The sequence below is a fragment of the Phoxinus phoxinus genome (assembly GCF_949152265.1).
Source record: "Phoxinus phoxinus genome assembly, chromosome: 17".
NCBI classification, from domain to species: domain Eukaryota; kingdom Metazoa; phylum Chordata; class Actinopteri; order Cypriniformes; family Leuciscidae; genus Phoxinus; species Phoxinus phoxinus.
Window position 1 is genome coordinate 987,501 of NC_136892.1, and position 17,500 is coordinate 1,005,000.

General features: G+C 43.3%; 2 protein-coding genes across 10 annotated transcripts in view; both read left to right on the forward strand.

Annotated features, from left to right (window-relative positions):
• LOC306984963 (uncharacterized protein) overlaps positions 1-5,485 on the forward strand; it is a 12,850-nt gene extending 7,365 nt beyond the window's left edge. For 5 of the 7 annotated variants that reach the window (XM_079586776.1, XM_079586777.1, XM_079586779.1 and 2 more), the window contains one exon: positions 4,713-5,423. In XM_079586776.1, the coding sequence (XP_079442902.1) occupies positions 4,713-5,003 (291 nt within the window). In that variant the 3' untranslated portion in view covers positions 5,004-5,423. Of the gene's footprint in view, positions 1-4,712 lie in introns of all 7 variants that reach the window. The other 2 variants (XM_079586778.1, XM_079586782.1) reach the window with 2 other exon arrangements.
• Positions 5,486-6,169: 684 nt separating this feature from the next.
• The window catches only part of fnip1 (folliculin interacting protein 1), a 46,612-nt gene continuing 35,281 nt past the window's right edge, over positions 6,170-17,500 (forward strand). For 2 of the 3 annotated variants that reach the window (XM_079585614.1, XM_079585616.1), the window contains exon 1: positions 6,170-6,357. In XM_079585614.1, the coding sequence (XP_079441740.1) occupies positions 6,269-6,357 (89 nt within the window). In that variant the 5' untranslated portion in view covers positions 6,170-6,268. Of the gene's footprint in view, positions 6,358-16,632; positions 16,829-17,500 lie in introns of those variants that run through there. The other variant, XM_079585615.1, reaches the window with a different exon arrangement.

Genomic DNA, 17,500 nt, shown 5'->3' on the forward strand with positions numbered 1-17,500 from the left:
CACTTCCAAACGTCACCAGGACTGGATTGACGACAGCTCCCCCGAAATACTCAACCTTCTGGAGGAGAAGCGTAAAGCCCTCACTGCCCACCTCTCCAATCCACAATCTCCCTCTCTGCGCTCACACTGGAGTAACATCCGTGCTGAGGTGCAACGACGGCTTCGCATAATGGAGAATGACTGGTGGCTTAGGAAAGCCCATGAAATCCAAGGCTATGCGTACACCAACAACTCTCAATAAAATCACTATATGGACCCCAAAAACGCAGAATCACCCTTATCAGATCTACAGAAGGCACAATACTGCACAAGGACAAACAAGGAATTCTTGAGCGTTGGACTGAACATTTTAACACCTTCCTCAATCAAAACAACCCAACTGACCCCACTGTCCTGCAGCGCCTCCCAAAGCTCCCACCTGTGCATGAGCTTGATGACCCACTCAGGTTCTCAGAAGTCCTCGCAGCACGAAGCCTCAAGGACAATAAGTCTGCTGGTCCTGATGGAGTCCCTGCAGAGGCTCTAAAGAAAGCCGGGTACCTGCTCACCACATCCACAAGAATCCTCGGAACACATTAGTCCTCCTCCGACATGATCTTTGTCCTGCGCCAAATACAGGAGAAGGCCAGAGAACAGAACAAAGACCTGTTCATTGCCTTCATCGACCTGGCAAAGGCTTTTGACACAATTGACCGGCAAGTCCTTTGGGTCATTCTGGAGAAGTTTGGGGTGCCACCAAGGCTTCTGAACATCCTACAACAGTTCCACGTTGGCATGCAGGCTGGTGTGATTGTGGGTACATCTCAATCCCCCTCCTTTCCTGTGCAGGTAGAAGTGAGGCAGGGGTGAGTAGTGATCTCCAATGGCTCCAGTGATCTTCATCCTCTTGCAGTCACCCTCCTCTCCTGCATCTCCCTCAGCCCTGCCCCCGACGAGGGTGTTTGTCGAGTTTCGTCGGGACGGGAACCTCTTTAACCTCCGCTGCTTGCAAGCCATCACCAAGACCACTACCATCACAATTCATGAACTGCAATACGCTGATGCCCTCTCAGCCCACAGCCCTACCGCAATGCAGCACAAACTGGATGTTGTATGCGCAGTCTACCAAGCTTGTGGCCTACAAGTCAAGATCATTGCACAGACCACGGTCCCCACACCCCCTGAATTCTACATCCATGGCACACCAGTAAAGGTTGTTCAGCACTTCTGCTACCTTGAAAGCATCCTAACACCCACCTGCCTCATAGACAACGAGATCCAGGCATGCATAAACCTCGCCTCCTCTGCCTTTGGTACACTTCAATCTCGAGTCTTTGTTAATAAAGATCTCCGTACCTTCACCAAAAGCGGCCGTCTGTCAGGCAGTCTGCGTTTCCACCCTGCTGTTTGGTGCAGAAGCTTGGACTTCCTACCGCAGGCACATTCGGTGTCTCGAGGGCTTTCACATCAGATGCATACTACGTGTCACATGGAAAGATAAAATCCCCCACAAGGACATCCTACAGCGCACCAACTCCAGCAGCATGGAGGCAACCCTTGCTAGGCGGCAACTGCGATGGGTTGGACATGTTATCCGCATGCCCTCCCACCGCCTACCCCGGCAGGTCCTCTATGGGCAGATATACGCAGCCAACAGGAGACCCGGGGGTTAGAAGCGTCGCTACAAGGACCACCTCAAGGGGACCCTGAAAAGCTGTGGCATCAACCCTGGAGTCCTGGAAACAACATCTGCCAACCGTCAGGCATGGAGTTCTGCATGTGGTCTGGGGGCCCTACAGATCGAATCACAGCACGCCCAACACAGAACTGTGCTCCATCAGCGCAGACACCAACGCCACAGCCACAACTACACCCATCCCCAGACACAACTACACCCATCCCCAGACTCAGCACTCACATGTGCCGACTGCGGAAGGACGTGTGGCTCCCGGATCGGGCTTCACAGCTTTAACGGCACCGCCAATAGCAGCGGCTGCCTCTACACTCCACCAACGCATCCTAGAAGTGACGTCATCTTCGAAATCGATGGACTGCATAAGAAGAAGAAGAAGTCTGAGCATGTGTGTCTGAGCGTGTGTGTCTGTGTGTGTGTCTGAGCGTGTGTGTGTCAATTCATCTTCATTTATATAGCGCTTTTAACAATGTAGATTGTTTCAAAGCGGCTTTACAGAGATAAACTGTAACTAAAATTTAAGGTAACAGATTGTTTTGGCTTTATAGCGGTTCTTGAATAAAGATATTTTCCAGCTAAAGTTAGTTTTTGAGTGATTCACTTCCGTCGCAACGATCATTAGTTATTAAATTAGAGGCCGCTAAGACGACACCGTTCTCTCTACACAGACTTTAAACGCGAACCTGTGAGAAACGCTGATGGCGCTCACGTGTGCATCAAGAATTAATTCTATAGTTATGCGCATTTGAATATATGTGCGCAGGTTTGTAATTCCCTATAAACCAAGCTTAACAAACTACTTGTCTGGCCTTAAAATTTTATACACAATTTTATCACTTCGGGGTAGATACGCAAAACCGTAATTTTCCCACAACGCTTTATCTGTAGAGTGGTAAAGGGATCCTCCATAGGGAGAGGCTAGTTGGCACTTCAGCACTGCGGTGTCATCGGGTCCAGGCGAAGGTCCGTCCTCAGATCTGGATACGGCCTGGATCCGGCAGGCTGCGGGAAAACCTCGAGATAAACAAAGACACTAAAATTAGCGTAGATGCCATTCTTCTTATGATGTAACGAGTACAACGAGTGTGTGTCCTAGGCCCTGTCCACACGGAGACGCGTTTAGCTGTATACGTAAAAATTTTGTGTCATATTGACGTTTCGTCCAGACGGATCTGGCGTTTTGAGAGACTGAAACCGCTATTTTTTGAAACCGGGTCCCAGAGTGGATAAATCTGAAAACGACACGCTTGCGTTTTCGTGTATACAGCCAATCCGTATATTTTGTGAAACGATGATGTCATCACCCCATGTATGGACTAGTCAGACACCGCTCAGTCACATAACATCAACAACTGCCGACTACATGCTTGTATAATAATATATTATAATGCTGAAGAAGCTACTGAGCCTCTTTTATTCCTTCATTTATTATTTAGTTGAATGTATTTTTATTGTATTTCTTTATATTTGTCTTATGCTATGGTGCTGGTCTGTCTGTTAAGACATTTCGTATGTTGTAGGGATGGGCATTTCAAGCAAAAATAATATTCGACGATCGCTGGGAATTATTTGATTATTAGGCTATTCAGAAACCGCACTCCTGCCCCACATGCTCTCCGGCACAACGGCGCTCGCTCAAATTCCACTCCGACATTAAATTTCTCAGTAGGCCTGTCGTAGCATTAAAGAAAATGTATTTAGTTTAATATTTATGTTTAAATAATATGTTATTTTTTTTATTTCATCTATGTTGATTTATGAAAGCATGAGTAATCATAAGATGCGCAATATATCAGGAGACATAATTTTGACCACTTCATTAAGTTTTGTTTTGTATAAAGCCTTTCTTTAAAGTGAATTTCGTTTTGTATAAATTTTATCTTAATTTTAATCAATGTTTCATCAACCAATTGCCTGGATTTAATAAATAAGAAGCAAATATAGCAGACAATATAATCAGGACATGGACGCGCCGGCGCAATATAGGCTAACTTGCATTGCTCGTGAACTGGAACTCGTCTCATAAATGAACCGAAACTCAGAAATATATCTATAGAATGCTTGAAATTTTTAAAGGAACACTCCGACTTTTTGGGACTTTAGCCTATTCACCTTATCCCCCAGAGTTAGATAAGTCCATACATACCTTTTTCATCTCCGTGCGTGCTATAAGTCTGTTTGACGCACCCACCGCTAGCCTAGCTTAGCACAAAGACTGGATGTAAATGGTTGCAGCTAGCATACTAATCCAAATAAGTGACAAAATAACGCAAAATTTTTCTATTTACATGTTGTGATTTGTATAGTCACAGAGTGTACAAAAAACAAAGTCACATGAGACACAGACATATTTTAACCGTATAAATACTGGGAACTATATTCTCTGAAGGCGAAGCACTGCTACTTGGGCGGAGTGAAAACCGCAGCACCTGAGACGCGCCGTTGGTTTTGTTGACAGAAGAAACAACGGCGCGTCTCAGGTGCTGCGTCGGAGTCGGAGTGTTCCTTTAAACAATTAAAATGTCTCCTTGCTATATTTGACACATTCATTACTTTTGCCGGTTCTTTGTGGCCAGCTTTATGAGTCCGCAATATCGTGACTCATCCCTATTTTGTACCAGGCCATTTATGGTTGTTCATATTGTTTAATAAAGTTCTTGGTAAAAAATAAAAGAAGACGTTACTGTGCCTAATATTGTATACAGCGCGCAAGGTTTATGCGCATGCTCAAAGTCTTCTTCTCCGTTTTTATTGTATCTCTATGGCAGAATTACAGCACCACATACTGGTCTGGCATGTATACTACATCGTTTTGAGTCGGTTTCAGTGGTTTCGTGTGTACGCAGATATTTCTTGAAACAACGTCGTGTTTACGGAATTATTTTTTAGAACGAGGCAAAAAAACATTGGATAGGGAAAGCTCTGGCTTCGTGTGTGTGTGTGTGTGTGTGTGTGTGTGTGTGTGTGTGTGTGTGTGTGTGTGTGTGTACAGTATCATAACTCAACATCCACAGTAAAATTAAAACATTTTCCTTTTCAGTGTTTTGCAGAGAAAAGAAAACTCCTGAAATGCAGAAAAGTGACGTTCAGTGACATCGTGAGCGTCCGGAACGTGTCGAGCCACAAGCGTGTTCAGGTTGAGCTGCGGGATCAGCGGGAAAACCGGGATCATCCGGACGGGAGCGTATCCTCAGATAATCCTGTGAGATTCTTTGACTTTGCAGATGCGCGTGAGAGAGAAGCCTTTTTCCACCGACTGAAACAAACACACTCGTTCACGTTTCCAGCCAAACCGGTAACTCTCCCCGTATTCCCCATACAGACGCTTTGACACTGACAGGGGTTCATGTTCCTCTGGGAATGTGTTCCTGTTCCCACAGATCCCGTCCAGCAGCTGAGCGGATCTGACCAGCAGAGGGCGACACTGTCATCTCAATATAAGGCAGTGTTTTCTGCTCTACGGCTCCGGAAGACCTCGAGAGGGACGCACACTTATTTATCTGGGTGAAACAAACACAAGGGATCATTATTATGCATCTGTCTTCTTATGGAATATGACTGTGTACAATGAAGTCGAGTTATGTAATATGAACTTAACTGATGATTTTAATGCAGAGTAGAAGCCAACAGTGGAATAGATGAGATTTTACATGGAATTTAATGGGAAGAGAACCTTATAAATTAAATTATTTATACTAAATGTTGATGTGTAAAAGATTAATAAATACTAAAAAACTAATAATAAAGAACATTGTGCAACTGATCTTGATTTACTAAATTATTTTGTGGATAAAATTAAAAAGGATGAAATGCTATATTTAATGCCTATTATATGAACAATCATGCTTTGGTGAATCATAAATATGACATACTAAGTCATAATTAAGAGATTAAAAATACTAAGTCATATTTTTTTTACATTTTATCATAATTATGAAATGATGACATACTAATTAAATTATGAGGTTTTAAAAGTCGAATTTAGTCATACGACTTTTTACGTCCTAATTTAATTTTCATCTTATAAATATGACTTGGTGTCTCATTATTTTTAGACTGTTTGTGTATTAATTATGATTTGTGTGTGTGTGTGTGAGAGAGAGAGTGAGTGAATCTCAGTGTGAGTGTGTGTGAGTAAGTATTAATTATGATTTGAGTGTGTTTGTGTGAGAGATAGAGAGTGAGTCTCAGTGTGAGTGTGTGTAAGTATTAATTATGATTTGTGTGTGTGTGTGTGTGAGAGAGAGATAGATAGAGAGTGTGAGTATTCATTATGATTTATGATTTGTTTTTCTCGTGTGGAGGGAATAGGTTTCCATACAATAGCTGAAATGCATCCGTTTTAAACGCAACCCCAAAACATCAACACAGCCATTCTGACCACGTGGTCTAAAAACCAAAATATCAGCCAATCAGGAACGCGGAGGGAAGCGCCGCAGATAATCAGCCAATCGGAGCGCAGTGGCGTTGCCAAGCAGCTCGTGTGACTAACGGCAGTCATATGACTGTCCCACAAATGGAGTCCGTGTGCTGGAGTCGAGAGTGCCTCAGGAATTGAACACAAAAAGGAGTTTTCCTCCGAATAGCGGGTCCATTATGGCCCCCACGCTGTTCCACAAGCTCTTCAACAAGAGAAGTGCGCTTTCACCGCCCGCGCGGAGCAGCAAAGAGGACTCGGTGTTCAGGTGCGTGTCGGGCAGCTTCCGGAGAGCACACATATCATCACACACACGCCAGCGTGTTCTCAGGTGTCCCTGTGGATATATCTGTCTGAGCTCAGAGTCGTGTAGTGTGTGCTTGTGTGTGGTTTTCTCCATCTGTAGCCTCTTCGTTTAGTCTTACGCTGATTGGTTCGGTTAACCCTTTGTTGGCGCACGTCACTTTTCTCTAAACGTATTATTTATTCCAGAAAGCTTTTGTTGTTGACTCAGTTATTGTGTTGTCTAATGAAACGCGATGTTGTTGACTCTCTTAGGCCAGATTTCACTGCGTTTAGGGAGTGTGTGTATTTGCCGTTGGTGATGATATGTTTGCGTGCGTGCGCGAGACTGGCACGTGACCGCGTCATCATCACACAGGCTCGCGCTGTCAGTGTGTTCACGCGCTCATCCACATAAGTGTGTTTAGTGGATTTGCTTCAGATGTGCAGATGATATCTAGTAACTTGTGTGAAGTATTTAATTGCTTTCAGACACTAATGCAAACTTCTGCAGAACAATAAGCGTTGGAATAATTTCTGTTGCACACAGACTTTCATCTTCATCTCGTTTGTAGTGTTTGATTATAAGCATTTGGAAGAAAGTTTGGGATTTAGATAATCCTGATGTAAAGCTCCAGTGGTTCTCAAGCTTTATTAACTCCAAGGACCGTCATTGTCAAAGACTATATTTGAAGATCCTCATTATATTAATAACACTTCTGCTTCAATGACAGAGCTGCTTATGTTGTAATGCATTTTATTTATGGAAGCGAGGAGTGGTGATATGTAGATGCATGGTGTGCACTTTTTATCACTAGTGAACATATATTTACTTCATAATGTAGTTCATTGGGTTTTTTTTTTGTAAAAGGATTTTACCCACAAATTTTCACTCAGTAAAATGTTTTAGCACTTAACGTGTGTGTGTGTGTGTGTGTGTGTGTGTGTGTGTGTGTGTGTTAGGGGTGTAACGGTACACAGAAGTCGGGGTTCGGTACAACATGAAAAAGCAACTAATCCCCAATGCTAGGTTTCCTTTTAATTTATTTCTAACTGACAGTATTAGCAAACTACAGTTCACTCCGGCTGTCGGCGTGGAGTGTGTGTTGTACAGTAGCGCCTCCATTACTGTATTAATCTGAGCAGTGAACACAGCACTCTTGCAGAACTCGTGTGTGTGTGTGTGTGTGTGTGTGTGTGTGTGTGACCCAGGACCACACACACAGTCTCGAGTCGCACACGGTAAACCCGAATAAGTTGGCAGAACTCAAAACATTTAAGCAATCAAATATTTTAAGTTCTGAGATTCAAAGTTTAAGTCAGCAGAACTAGCAGATTTTTATTTTGTACTTAAACATTTCAAGTTAAGAACAATTCAAATAAAAATTCATACAATTGACTTTCATGCAATCTCAATGTGAACACTTTTATTATTATAAACTTAGTTAGTTTTGACAAGCTAATCCGATAACGTACTAATTGGCTAACATATTGAGCACTTGCTGTACGAGGTCAACAATATAAAGGTTTTATTTGCTCATGCTCCACTCGTCACCATGATGGAAACTATCCTAACACCAACATGAACAGAAATTCTTCCAAATTAGCATAACAAAACATTAATCATTACTAAATCTCCCACTTAACATTAGTCTGGCACACAACAAATACATTATATTACACTTAATTTTAGCATTTACTCTCCCTTTTTGAGTGCGTTACAGTAGCTAAGTTTCCATCCACTTGTCAATCGAATGATCTGAAGTTCGGTAAAAAAAACTCATGCGAATAAAGCTGGTGAAAGTGTGTTTCCATCCAACGGCTTTAAAGCGAATATAAACCTGTGTAACGACGTCACTGCTGTTTTGCAATCAAATATTGGTATATCAAATTGATTTGAGACATTTTAAGGTGTTTTCATTCATTTTCGCACTGAATCGCACAACATTCAAGCCAACATTTGCGAACAAAGTTTTGCAAGACAAAATGCAATTCATTTATTCGGCAAATAACGCTTATCTCGATCATCAGCGTTTATCGCATAAGCCGTATATCGATCAAGATCAAATCCGATGAGACCGAACGCATTTCATTTGAGTCGATATTCATGAAATTCAATCGAATTTTACTGCTTCCATACGGCATTTTTAATTCGATATCACTTAATTCGGATAAAAACGTGTGGATGGAAACATAGCTAGAGAAACTTAAGTTCGTCTAAATTCAAATAAATAATTTCGTTAAACTCAAAACAATGACACCGTTCAGCTTACTTACAATATATCAGTTCTGTGAACTCGAAAGAAAAGGAAAGTGCTAAATACTCATAAAAGTTTATTTAACTGAACTAATTAGTTTAATTTAAGTTTGTCTTACTATAACTACTTATTATTTTGAGCACGGGTATATCTGTGGCAATAGCATATATACTGTACGGGTCAAAAATGTATCCATTTTTCTTTTATGCCAAAAATCATGAGGATATTAAGATCATGTTCCATGAAGATATTTAGTAAATGTCCTACCGTAAATATATAAAACATGTATTTCTGTGAGTGAATGCAGCACAATCGTGAACATAAATGCACAACTTTAAAGGAGATTTTCTCAATGTTTACATTTTTTTGCTCAGATTCCAGATTTTCAATAGTTGTGTCTCGACCAAATATTGTAATATCCTAACACACCACACATCAATGGAGAGATTATTTATTCAGCTTTCAGGTGATAAAAAAAAACACACACACACCCATGTGACTAGTTTTGTGGTCCAGGGTCACATATTTTTTTGAAGGGCTGATAAAAAAACAAAAGGGCATTTGGAGTTTTTGTGCTTTTTCAATTTTATACAAAGATTGAAATCCAGCTTCCTTGTGTTGGGTAAAGTCTTGATCAACAGCGTTACCACACTGTACACACACCACGAGTGAGCAAACATTCACGTGAGATATCCTCATCTGCAAATCACACTTTTAAAATTCCCTCATGCAGTGTGTCCAGTTTATCAAATAATTTTTATTTATTAAATTAAATGAAACCAGCAGTTGTTAATGCAACAGCTTAACATAAGAAACATGATCTTAACTTGCATCGTGAGATGTGTTGGTGTCGGCGGCTTAGGCCATACACACACACACACACACAGGCCATCAGAAGCTCAAGCGGGGTCAGCCGCCGAACACACACTACTCTACGCTGGAGGTTAAAGGGATAGTTCACTTTAAAATTAAAACTCTGTCATCATTTACTCACCCTCAAGTTGTTTCAAACCTGTATGAATTTATTTCTTCTGCTGAACACAAAGAAAGATATTTTGAAGAATGTCAGTAACCAAACAGTAGTCTGTACCCATTGACTTCCATAGTCTTTTTTTTTCCTACTATGGAAGTCAATGGGACCAGTTAACTGTTTGGTTACTGACATTCTTCAAAATATCTTTCTTTGTGTTTAGCAGAAGAAATAAATTCATACAGGTTTGAAACAACTTGAGGGTGAGTAAATGATGACAGAGTTTTAATTTTAAAGTGAACTATCCCTTTAAGCTGGTATTACGCTTTAGACTCGTTGGAGTTATCTTAGGATACACACACCAGTTATGAAACAGTTCAGTGCTGCAGTATTGGAGTGTGTGTCGTGACCTCGTGACCTCTTGACCTCACCCTGATCACTGAAAACATTCTGTGTGTTCTGATCATCAGTTGTCATGTATAGATATAAAACTGTAGGAAACTACAGAACTATTAGTATTTTAATTAGTACTTGTTTGTTTAAAGGTTTAAGGGGGTGTGGCCAAAAAAGTTTGAGAACAACTGGATTACGTGTTTAAGTTTTAAAATGTGACTTCTCTATGCCTTATTGTGTGTGTGTGTGTGTGTGTGTGTGTGTGTGTGTGTGTGTGTGTGTGTGACCGGAGAGAGTGTGTCAGATGAGAGGATTGTGGTTCATGATGTCAGCATGTGTCATTCTTTCGCTGCGAGATCATGTGAGTGTGGATTGCCTGCAGTTATTATAGGACAATAAGGAGGAATGTTCAAGAGATCTTACTCTAACTGCATGATTAATCGTTAAAAGATGGCGATCTGATTCAGACACGCTCGTGATCTTATTCCTGAGCGGCAGCGATTGGCCTGTGTCTGTTAAACGTTTGACCCAATCACAGCGAAGCTTCAGATCTGCTGGTCCAGAGAGAGCCGCTGTCATGCACAGGTATGAGACGCACAGTATCTTTATTTCTGTGTTCCTAATATTCATACATCACTGAAGTACTGGATAACAGTTTATAGTTCGGATAAAAACACTGTCTATGGTAGAAACTGTTAAAAAGTGTATTTGTTATTGAATAATCCAGTAATCAAATCAATCACAAACCACAGCCAATCAGAAGAGAGTGTGGGCGGAGTCTCTGTGCAAGCACACTGCACTCCTAATCAAATCAATAATAAACCACAGCCAATCAGAAGAGTGTGGGCGGAGTCTGTGTAAGCAGTAAGCACACTGCACTCACAACCAAATCAATAATAAACCACAGCCAATCAGAAGAGTGTGGGCGGAGTCTGTGTAAGCACACTGCACTCGCAACCAAATCAATAATAAACCACAGCCAATCAGAAGAGTGTGGGCGGAGTCTGTGCAAGCACACTGCACTCGCAACCAAATCAATCACAAACCACAGCCAATCAGAAGAGTGACGGCGGAGTCTCTGTGCTAGCACACTGCTGCACTCACAACGAAATAAGTACATTAATTAATAATAAATATTACACAATTTTAACATTGCAAATTATTAAAGATCCGAGGTGAATTATTCACCGTCTCTCAGTACGGCTATAAAGCTCAGTCAAAATGATATTCAAACTTGCATTGATTAAAAAAAGCACAGAATCATCCCCTGGGATTATCATTGTCATATTTATGTTGTTATTCCAGCCGTGATTGAAGTTAGAAATAGAAACTGCTTCTAAAATAGAATCGTTGCGTATCGCCGTCGCTGCTGTTAGGACAACAGCTCTAAATGTGACATGGAAAAGACGCCTTTATTGCGTGTCGCATCTGTTGTGGTCACGGAGAAATGTCCCAGACGTTGTCCTGCTCCACTTCAGAGACGCAGTGAAAGGAGGATTTTAGAATGTAGTGTTGTCACGATACTAGAATTTCTAACTTCGATACGATACCTTGAAAAATATCGATATTCGATACCATTTTCGATACCACAGAGAAAAAAACTGCCACAATATTAAGGGGGTATTTTTTTTTATTTAAAGCTAAATATAACAAGTCTAGAACATGACAATGAGATATATTTTACATGAACAAAAATGTCCTGAGTTCTATCTGTTAATATTTTTTAATTGGACCAGGGCTAACATGACCCGTTGTATTTGTATAACCTATCAAAGATTAAAATATAGCCTGCTGTAACAAAAAAGCACTTAACAGTATCAAATTGGAGGATAGAGTGTCAGTAATGTATAATAATAAGATTAAACATTCAATTTTCAGTTAAAGGCATTTCATTATTGAATTCAGAGATGCCATTGTCTAGCTGTTCAGTTTAATTAATATCTGTGTAATCAAATTGATGATAATCTCTAATGAAGGCAAATAATAATTTTCTGAATAAAGTTAAATAGGCACAAGTTAATTTACATTTGACCACAGTTAAAATATTTACTTGTCTAAGATTCCTCAGTCAGATTATGTTAACTTTAAGAATTACGGTGAAAAAACGAGACAACACAGACTCATATCAACAACAATACTAGGCCATCTTGGTTAATGTTTCAGAAAAGTTAAAATGAGAAGAGTTACAGTGTTTCCTTTAGGATTGTTTTTAGCAGTGGGGAAAGGTCTGTCCAAACAACAAACACCCCTGATGCTGAGCGTAGCCTATGCTTGCTAAATGGTACCCCTGGGGCCTGTTCCTTAAATCTGTTTACACCTATAAAATAATTTTAAAAACTGAGTGATGTGAGGGATTATTGATTGTCAAACAATCTTTTGGGTGCCCGCAGCCCGCTCGCGGTGTGAAGCGCGTGTCCACGCTATTCTCCGACATGCCCGCTCGCGGTGTGAAGCGCGTGTCCACGCTATTCTCCGACATGCCCGCTCGCGGTGTGTTTTTACGCGTGTCCGCGCTATTATCCGACTCCGACATGCCCGCTCGCGGTGTGTTTTTACGCGTGTCCGCGCTATTATCCGACTCCGACATGCCCGCTCGCGGTGTGTTTTTACGCGTGTCCGCGCTATTATCCGACTCCGACATGCCCGCTCGCGGTGTGTTTTTACGCGTGTCCGCGCTATTATCCGACTCCGACATGCCCGCTCGCGGTGTGTTTTTACGCGTGTCCGCGCTATTATCCGACTCCGACATGCCCGCTCGCGGTGTGTTTTTACGCGTGTCCGCGCTATTATCCGACTCCGACATGCCCGCTCGCGGTGTGTTTTTACGCGTGTCCGCGCTATTATCCGACTCCGACATACCCGCTCGCGGTGTGTTTTTACGCGTGTCCGCGCTATTATCCGACTCCGACATGCCCGCTCGCGGTGTGTTTTTACGCGTGTCCGCGCTATTCTCCGACATGCCCGCTCGCAGTGTGTTTTTACGCGTGTCCGCGCTATTCTCCGACATGCCCGCTCGCGGTGTGTTTTTACGCGTGTCCGCGCTATTCTCCGACATGCCCGCTCGCGGTGTGTTTTTACGCGTGTCCGCGCTATTCTCCGACATGCCCGCTCGCGGTGTGTTTTTACGCGTGTCCGCGCTATTCTCCGACATGCCCGCTCGCGGTGTGTTTTTACGCGTGTCCGCGCTATTCTCCGACATGCCCGCTCGCGGTGTGTTTTTACGCGTGTCCGCGCTATTCTCCGACATGCCCGCTCGCGGTGTGTTTTTACGCGTGTCCGCGCTATTATCCGACTCCGACATGCCCGCTCGCGGTGTGTTTTTACGCGTGTCCGCGCTATTATCCGACTCCGACATGCCCGCTCGCGGTGTGTTTTTACGCGTGTCCGCGCTATTATCCGACTCCGACATGCCCGCTCGCGGTGTGTTTTTACGCGTGTCCGCGCTATTCTCCGACATGCCCGCTCGCGGTGTGTTTTTACGCGTGTCCGCGCTATTCTCCGACATGCCCGCTCGCGGTGTGTTTTTACGCGTGTCCGCGCTATTCTCCGACATGCCCGCTCGCGGTGTGTTTTTACGCGTGTCCGCGCTATTCTCCGACATGCCCGCTCGCGGTGTGTTTTTACGCGTGTCCGCGCTATTCTCCGACATGCCCGCTCGCGGTGTGTTTTTACGCGTGTCCGCGCTATTATCCGACTCCGACATGCCCGCTCGCGGTGTGTTTTTACGCGTGTCCGCGCTATTATCCGACTCCGACATGCCCGCTCGCGGTGTGTTTTTACGCGTGTCCGCGCTATTATCCGACTCCGACATGCCCGCTCGCGGTGTGTTTTTACGCGTGTCCGCGCTATTCTCCGACATGCCCGCTCGCGGTGTGTTTTTACGCGTGTCCGCGCTATTCTCCGACATGCCCGCTCGCGGTGTGTTTTTACGCGTGTCCGCGCTATTCTCCGACATGCCCGCTCGCGGTGTGTTTTTACGCGTGTCCGCGCTATTATCCGACTCCGACATGCCCGCTCGCGGTGTGTTTTTACGCGTGTCCGCGCTATTATCCGACTCCGACATGCCCGCTCGCGGTGTGTTTTTACGCGTGTCCGCGCTATTATCCGACTCCGACATGCCCGCTCGCGGTGTGTTTTTACGCGTGTCCGCGCTATTCTCCGACATGCCCGCTCGCGGTGTGTTTTTACGCGTGTCCGCGCTATTCTCCGACATGCCCGCTCGCGGTGTGTTTTTACGCGTGTCCGCGCTATTCTCCGACATGCCCGCTCGCGGTGTGTTTTTACGCGTGTCCGCGCTATTCTCCGACATGCCCGCTCGCGGTGTGTTTTTACGCGTGTCCGCGCTATTATCCGACTCCGACATGCCCGCTCGCGGTGTGTTTTTACGCGTGTCCGCGCTATTCTCCGACATGCCCGCTCGCGGTGTGTTTTTACGCGTGTCCGCGCTATTCTCCGACATGCCCGCTCGCGGTGTGTTTTTACGCGTGTCCGCGCTATTCTCCGACATGCCCGCTCGCGGTGTGTTTTTACGCGTGTCCGCGCTATTCTCCGACATGCCCGCTCGCGATGTTCTTTATCAATCAACCAAAGCCGGTCGCGGGGGCGCTACCCTCGCCATCTTTCCATTCACTTCACTTTTGCTATTTAACCAGAGCGAATGAGACGAGTGCGTCACGCGCCTTTGGAGAGAAGTGAAAGTGAAAGCTCGGCTAGTATCGATACTTCGGGAAATTAGTATTGGTACCGTTCAGATATTTCGGTATCGATATTTATCGAAATATCGATATTTTTGACAACACTATTAGAATGACGGGAAACTCGTTTATACCACACTTTATTCAACAGAAGAACAGCTCGTTCAGCGCATACCTCATTACGCTATTTCTACGTCATTACGCTATTTCTGCGTAATTTCTACATCATTACGCTATTTCTACGTCATTACACGTCATTACGCTATTTCTACGTCATTACGCTATTTCTACTTCATTACGCTATTTCTACGTCACTACACGTCATTACGCTATTTCTACGTCATTACGCTATTTCTACGTCATTACGCTATTTCTACGTCATTACGCTATTTCTACGTCATTACGCTATTTCTACGTCATTACGCATTAGGCTATTTCTACGTCATTAGGCTATTTCTATGTCATTACGCTATTTCTGTCATTACGCTATTTCTATGTCATTACGCTATTTCTGTCATTACGCTATTTCTATGTCATTACGCTATTTCTGTCATTACGCTATTTCTATGTCATTACGCTATTTCTATGTCATTACGCTATTTCTACGTCATTACGCTATTTCTAAGTCATTACACGTCATTACGCTATTTCTACATCATTACGCTATTTCTACGTCATTACACGTCATTGCGCTATTTCTACGTCATTACGCTATTTCTACGTCATTACGCATTAGGCTATTTCTACGTCATTACGTTATTTCTATGTCATTACGCTATTTCTATGTCATTACGCTATTTCTACGTCATTGCGCTATTTCTAAGTCATTACACGTCATTACGCTATTTCTACGTCATTACGCTATTTCTACGTCATTACGCTATTTCTACGTCATTACGCTATTCCTGTTTTTACGCTATTTCTAAGTCATTACACGTCATTGCGCTATTTCTACGTCATTGCGCTATTTCTACGTCATTACACGTCATTGCGCTATTTCTACGTCATTAAGCTATTTCTACTTCATTACGCTATTTCTACGTCACTACACGTCATTACGCTATTTCTACGTCATTATGCTATTTCTAAGTCATTACACGTCATTACGCTATTTCTACGTCATTACGCTATTTCTAAGTCTTTACACGTCATTACGCTATTTCTAAGTCTTTACACGTCATTACGCTATTTCTACGTCATTGCGCTATTTCTACGTCATTACGCTATTTCTACATCATTACGCTATTTCTACATCATTACGCTATTTCTACGTCATTACGCTATTTCTACATCATTACGCTATTTCTACATCATTACGCTATTTCTATGTTTTTACGCTATTTCAAAGTCATTACACGTCATTATGCATTGCGCTACTTCTACGTCATTATGATGTTTCACCGTCATTACGCTATTTCTGCGTCATTGCACATGCGCAGTCCTTTTAGTTTCGGTTTTATTTTTATTTTATTGGTTTATTTAATAGCATATTAATGACCATGCATATTCATAAACATTGTTGTATAAATATACACCATGTAAATATGCCAGAATTAGTCAAAATAACTACTTTTCATCTGCAGTCCCTATCAATCCGATCAAGTGTTCACATGTTCTCTGGATCGGATTAGTAAAGGAATAAACCACTCCTTTCAATTGGATATCGATGTCTCATCGGGATCGATATCTCATCGTGTTTACATGAGGCTTTCAGTGCGATTGATCCGCCAGTCCGATCTCTAGCGGAGATGTAGACGCTCCAGCGCGGGAGTGAGTCTGGGAGAGTGTGGAGTGTGGACCAGCTGCTCCTCCAGCTATTATTGTCCCGCCGGCTCTGCTGGAGCTGAGAGGAATGTGGCCTGGAAACATTCCCATGCATGCGTTCAGAAGCGGCCAGCGGACAGGAACTGCGTCACGGTCTGGATGGTTCCTTTACGTAACGACATGATCCGCTCTGACCTCCACACACACACACACACACTCACTCGCTGGAGAGAGGTTGATCCGCATGTCCAGCTCGGCCTGGGTCTCACACACTCATGATGTTCTGTGAGTTTAGCTCAGCGCTACTCTCTTCAGCGCTGTGTGCGGAGGACTAGCGAGGATGGGGACGCGCGCGGGGTCGGGCGCACAGACGCACAGGTACTGCCGCCGGCGCGGGTCTGATGAGGTCGTGTTGTGTAGCGCTCAGCAGATTAAGGACTCGCTCTCAGTGCGTCCCCTGGAAATAACAGCTAATCCACTGTAGTGAGGACAGAGATCCGCACAGTCTGGAGTGGGCAGACGCCAATCATTAATATTAGTGATAACACTATTTTACAGTGTCCTTGTTACATGTAGTAACAGTAGATTATGCAACTAACCCTCAACCTAACCCTAAAGTAAGGTTGCTGAATATTACTCAGTGCTTGCATGTTTACACTGTGACACGGACACCTTAAAATAAAGTGTTTATTATTATTATTTACAGGAGTACTGAACAATTGTTGCAGTTGTTAATGTATGCGGATGTCAGTAGTGTGAAGTAATTAATACTGTAATTTGAGTATTTTTCCTTTAGAAAGTATTGTCGAGTCAGCTTTATGTATAGCGCTTTACATCAGAGTTTCAGAGCTTCACTGAGCTAAGGGAATAATGCCACAGTCTCCAGAAGAGAGTAGCGCCTCAGTCCAGCTTCAGGAGCTCAGTTCTGCTCAGTTCTGCTTCAGGAGCTCAGTTCTGCTCAGTTCTGCTCAGTCCAGCTTCAGGAGCTCAGTTCTGCTCAGTCCAGCTCAGTTCTGCTCAGTTCTGCTGTGAAACAGTTATTCATGTAGT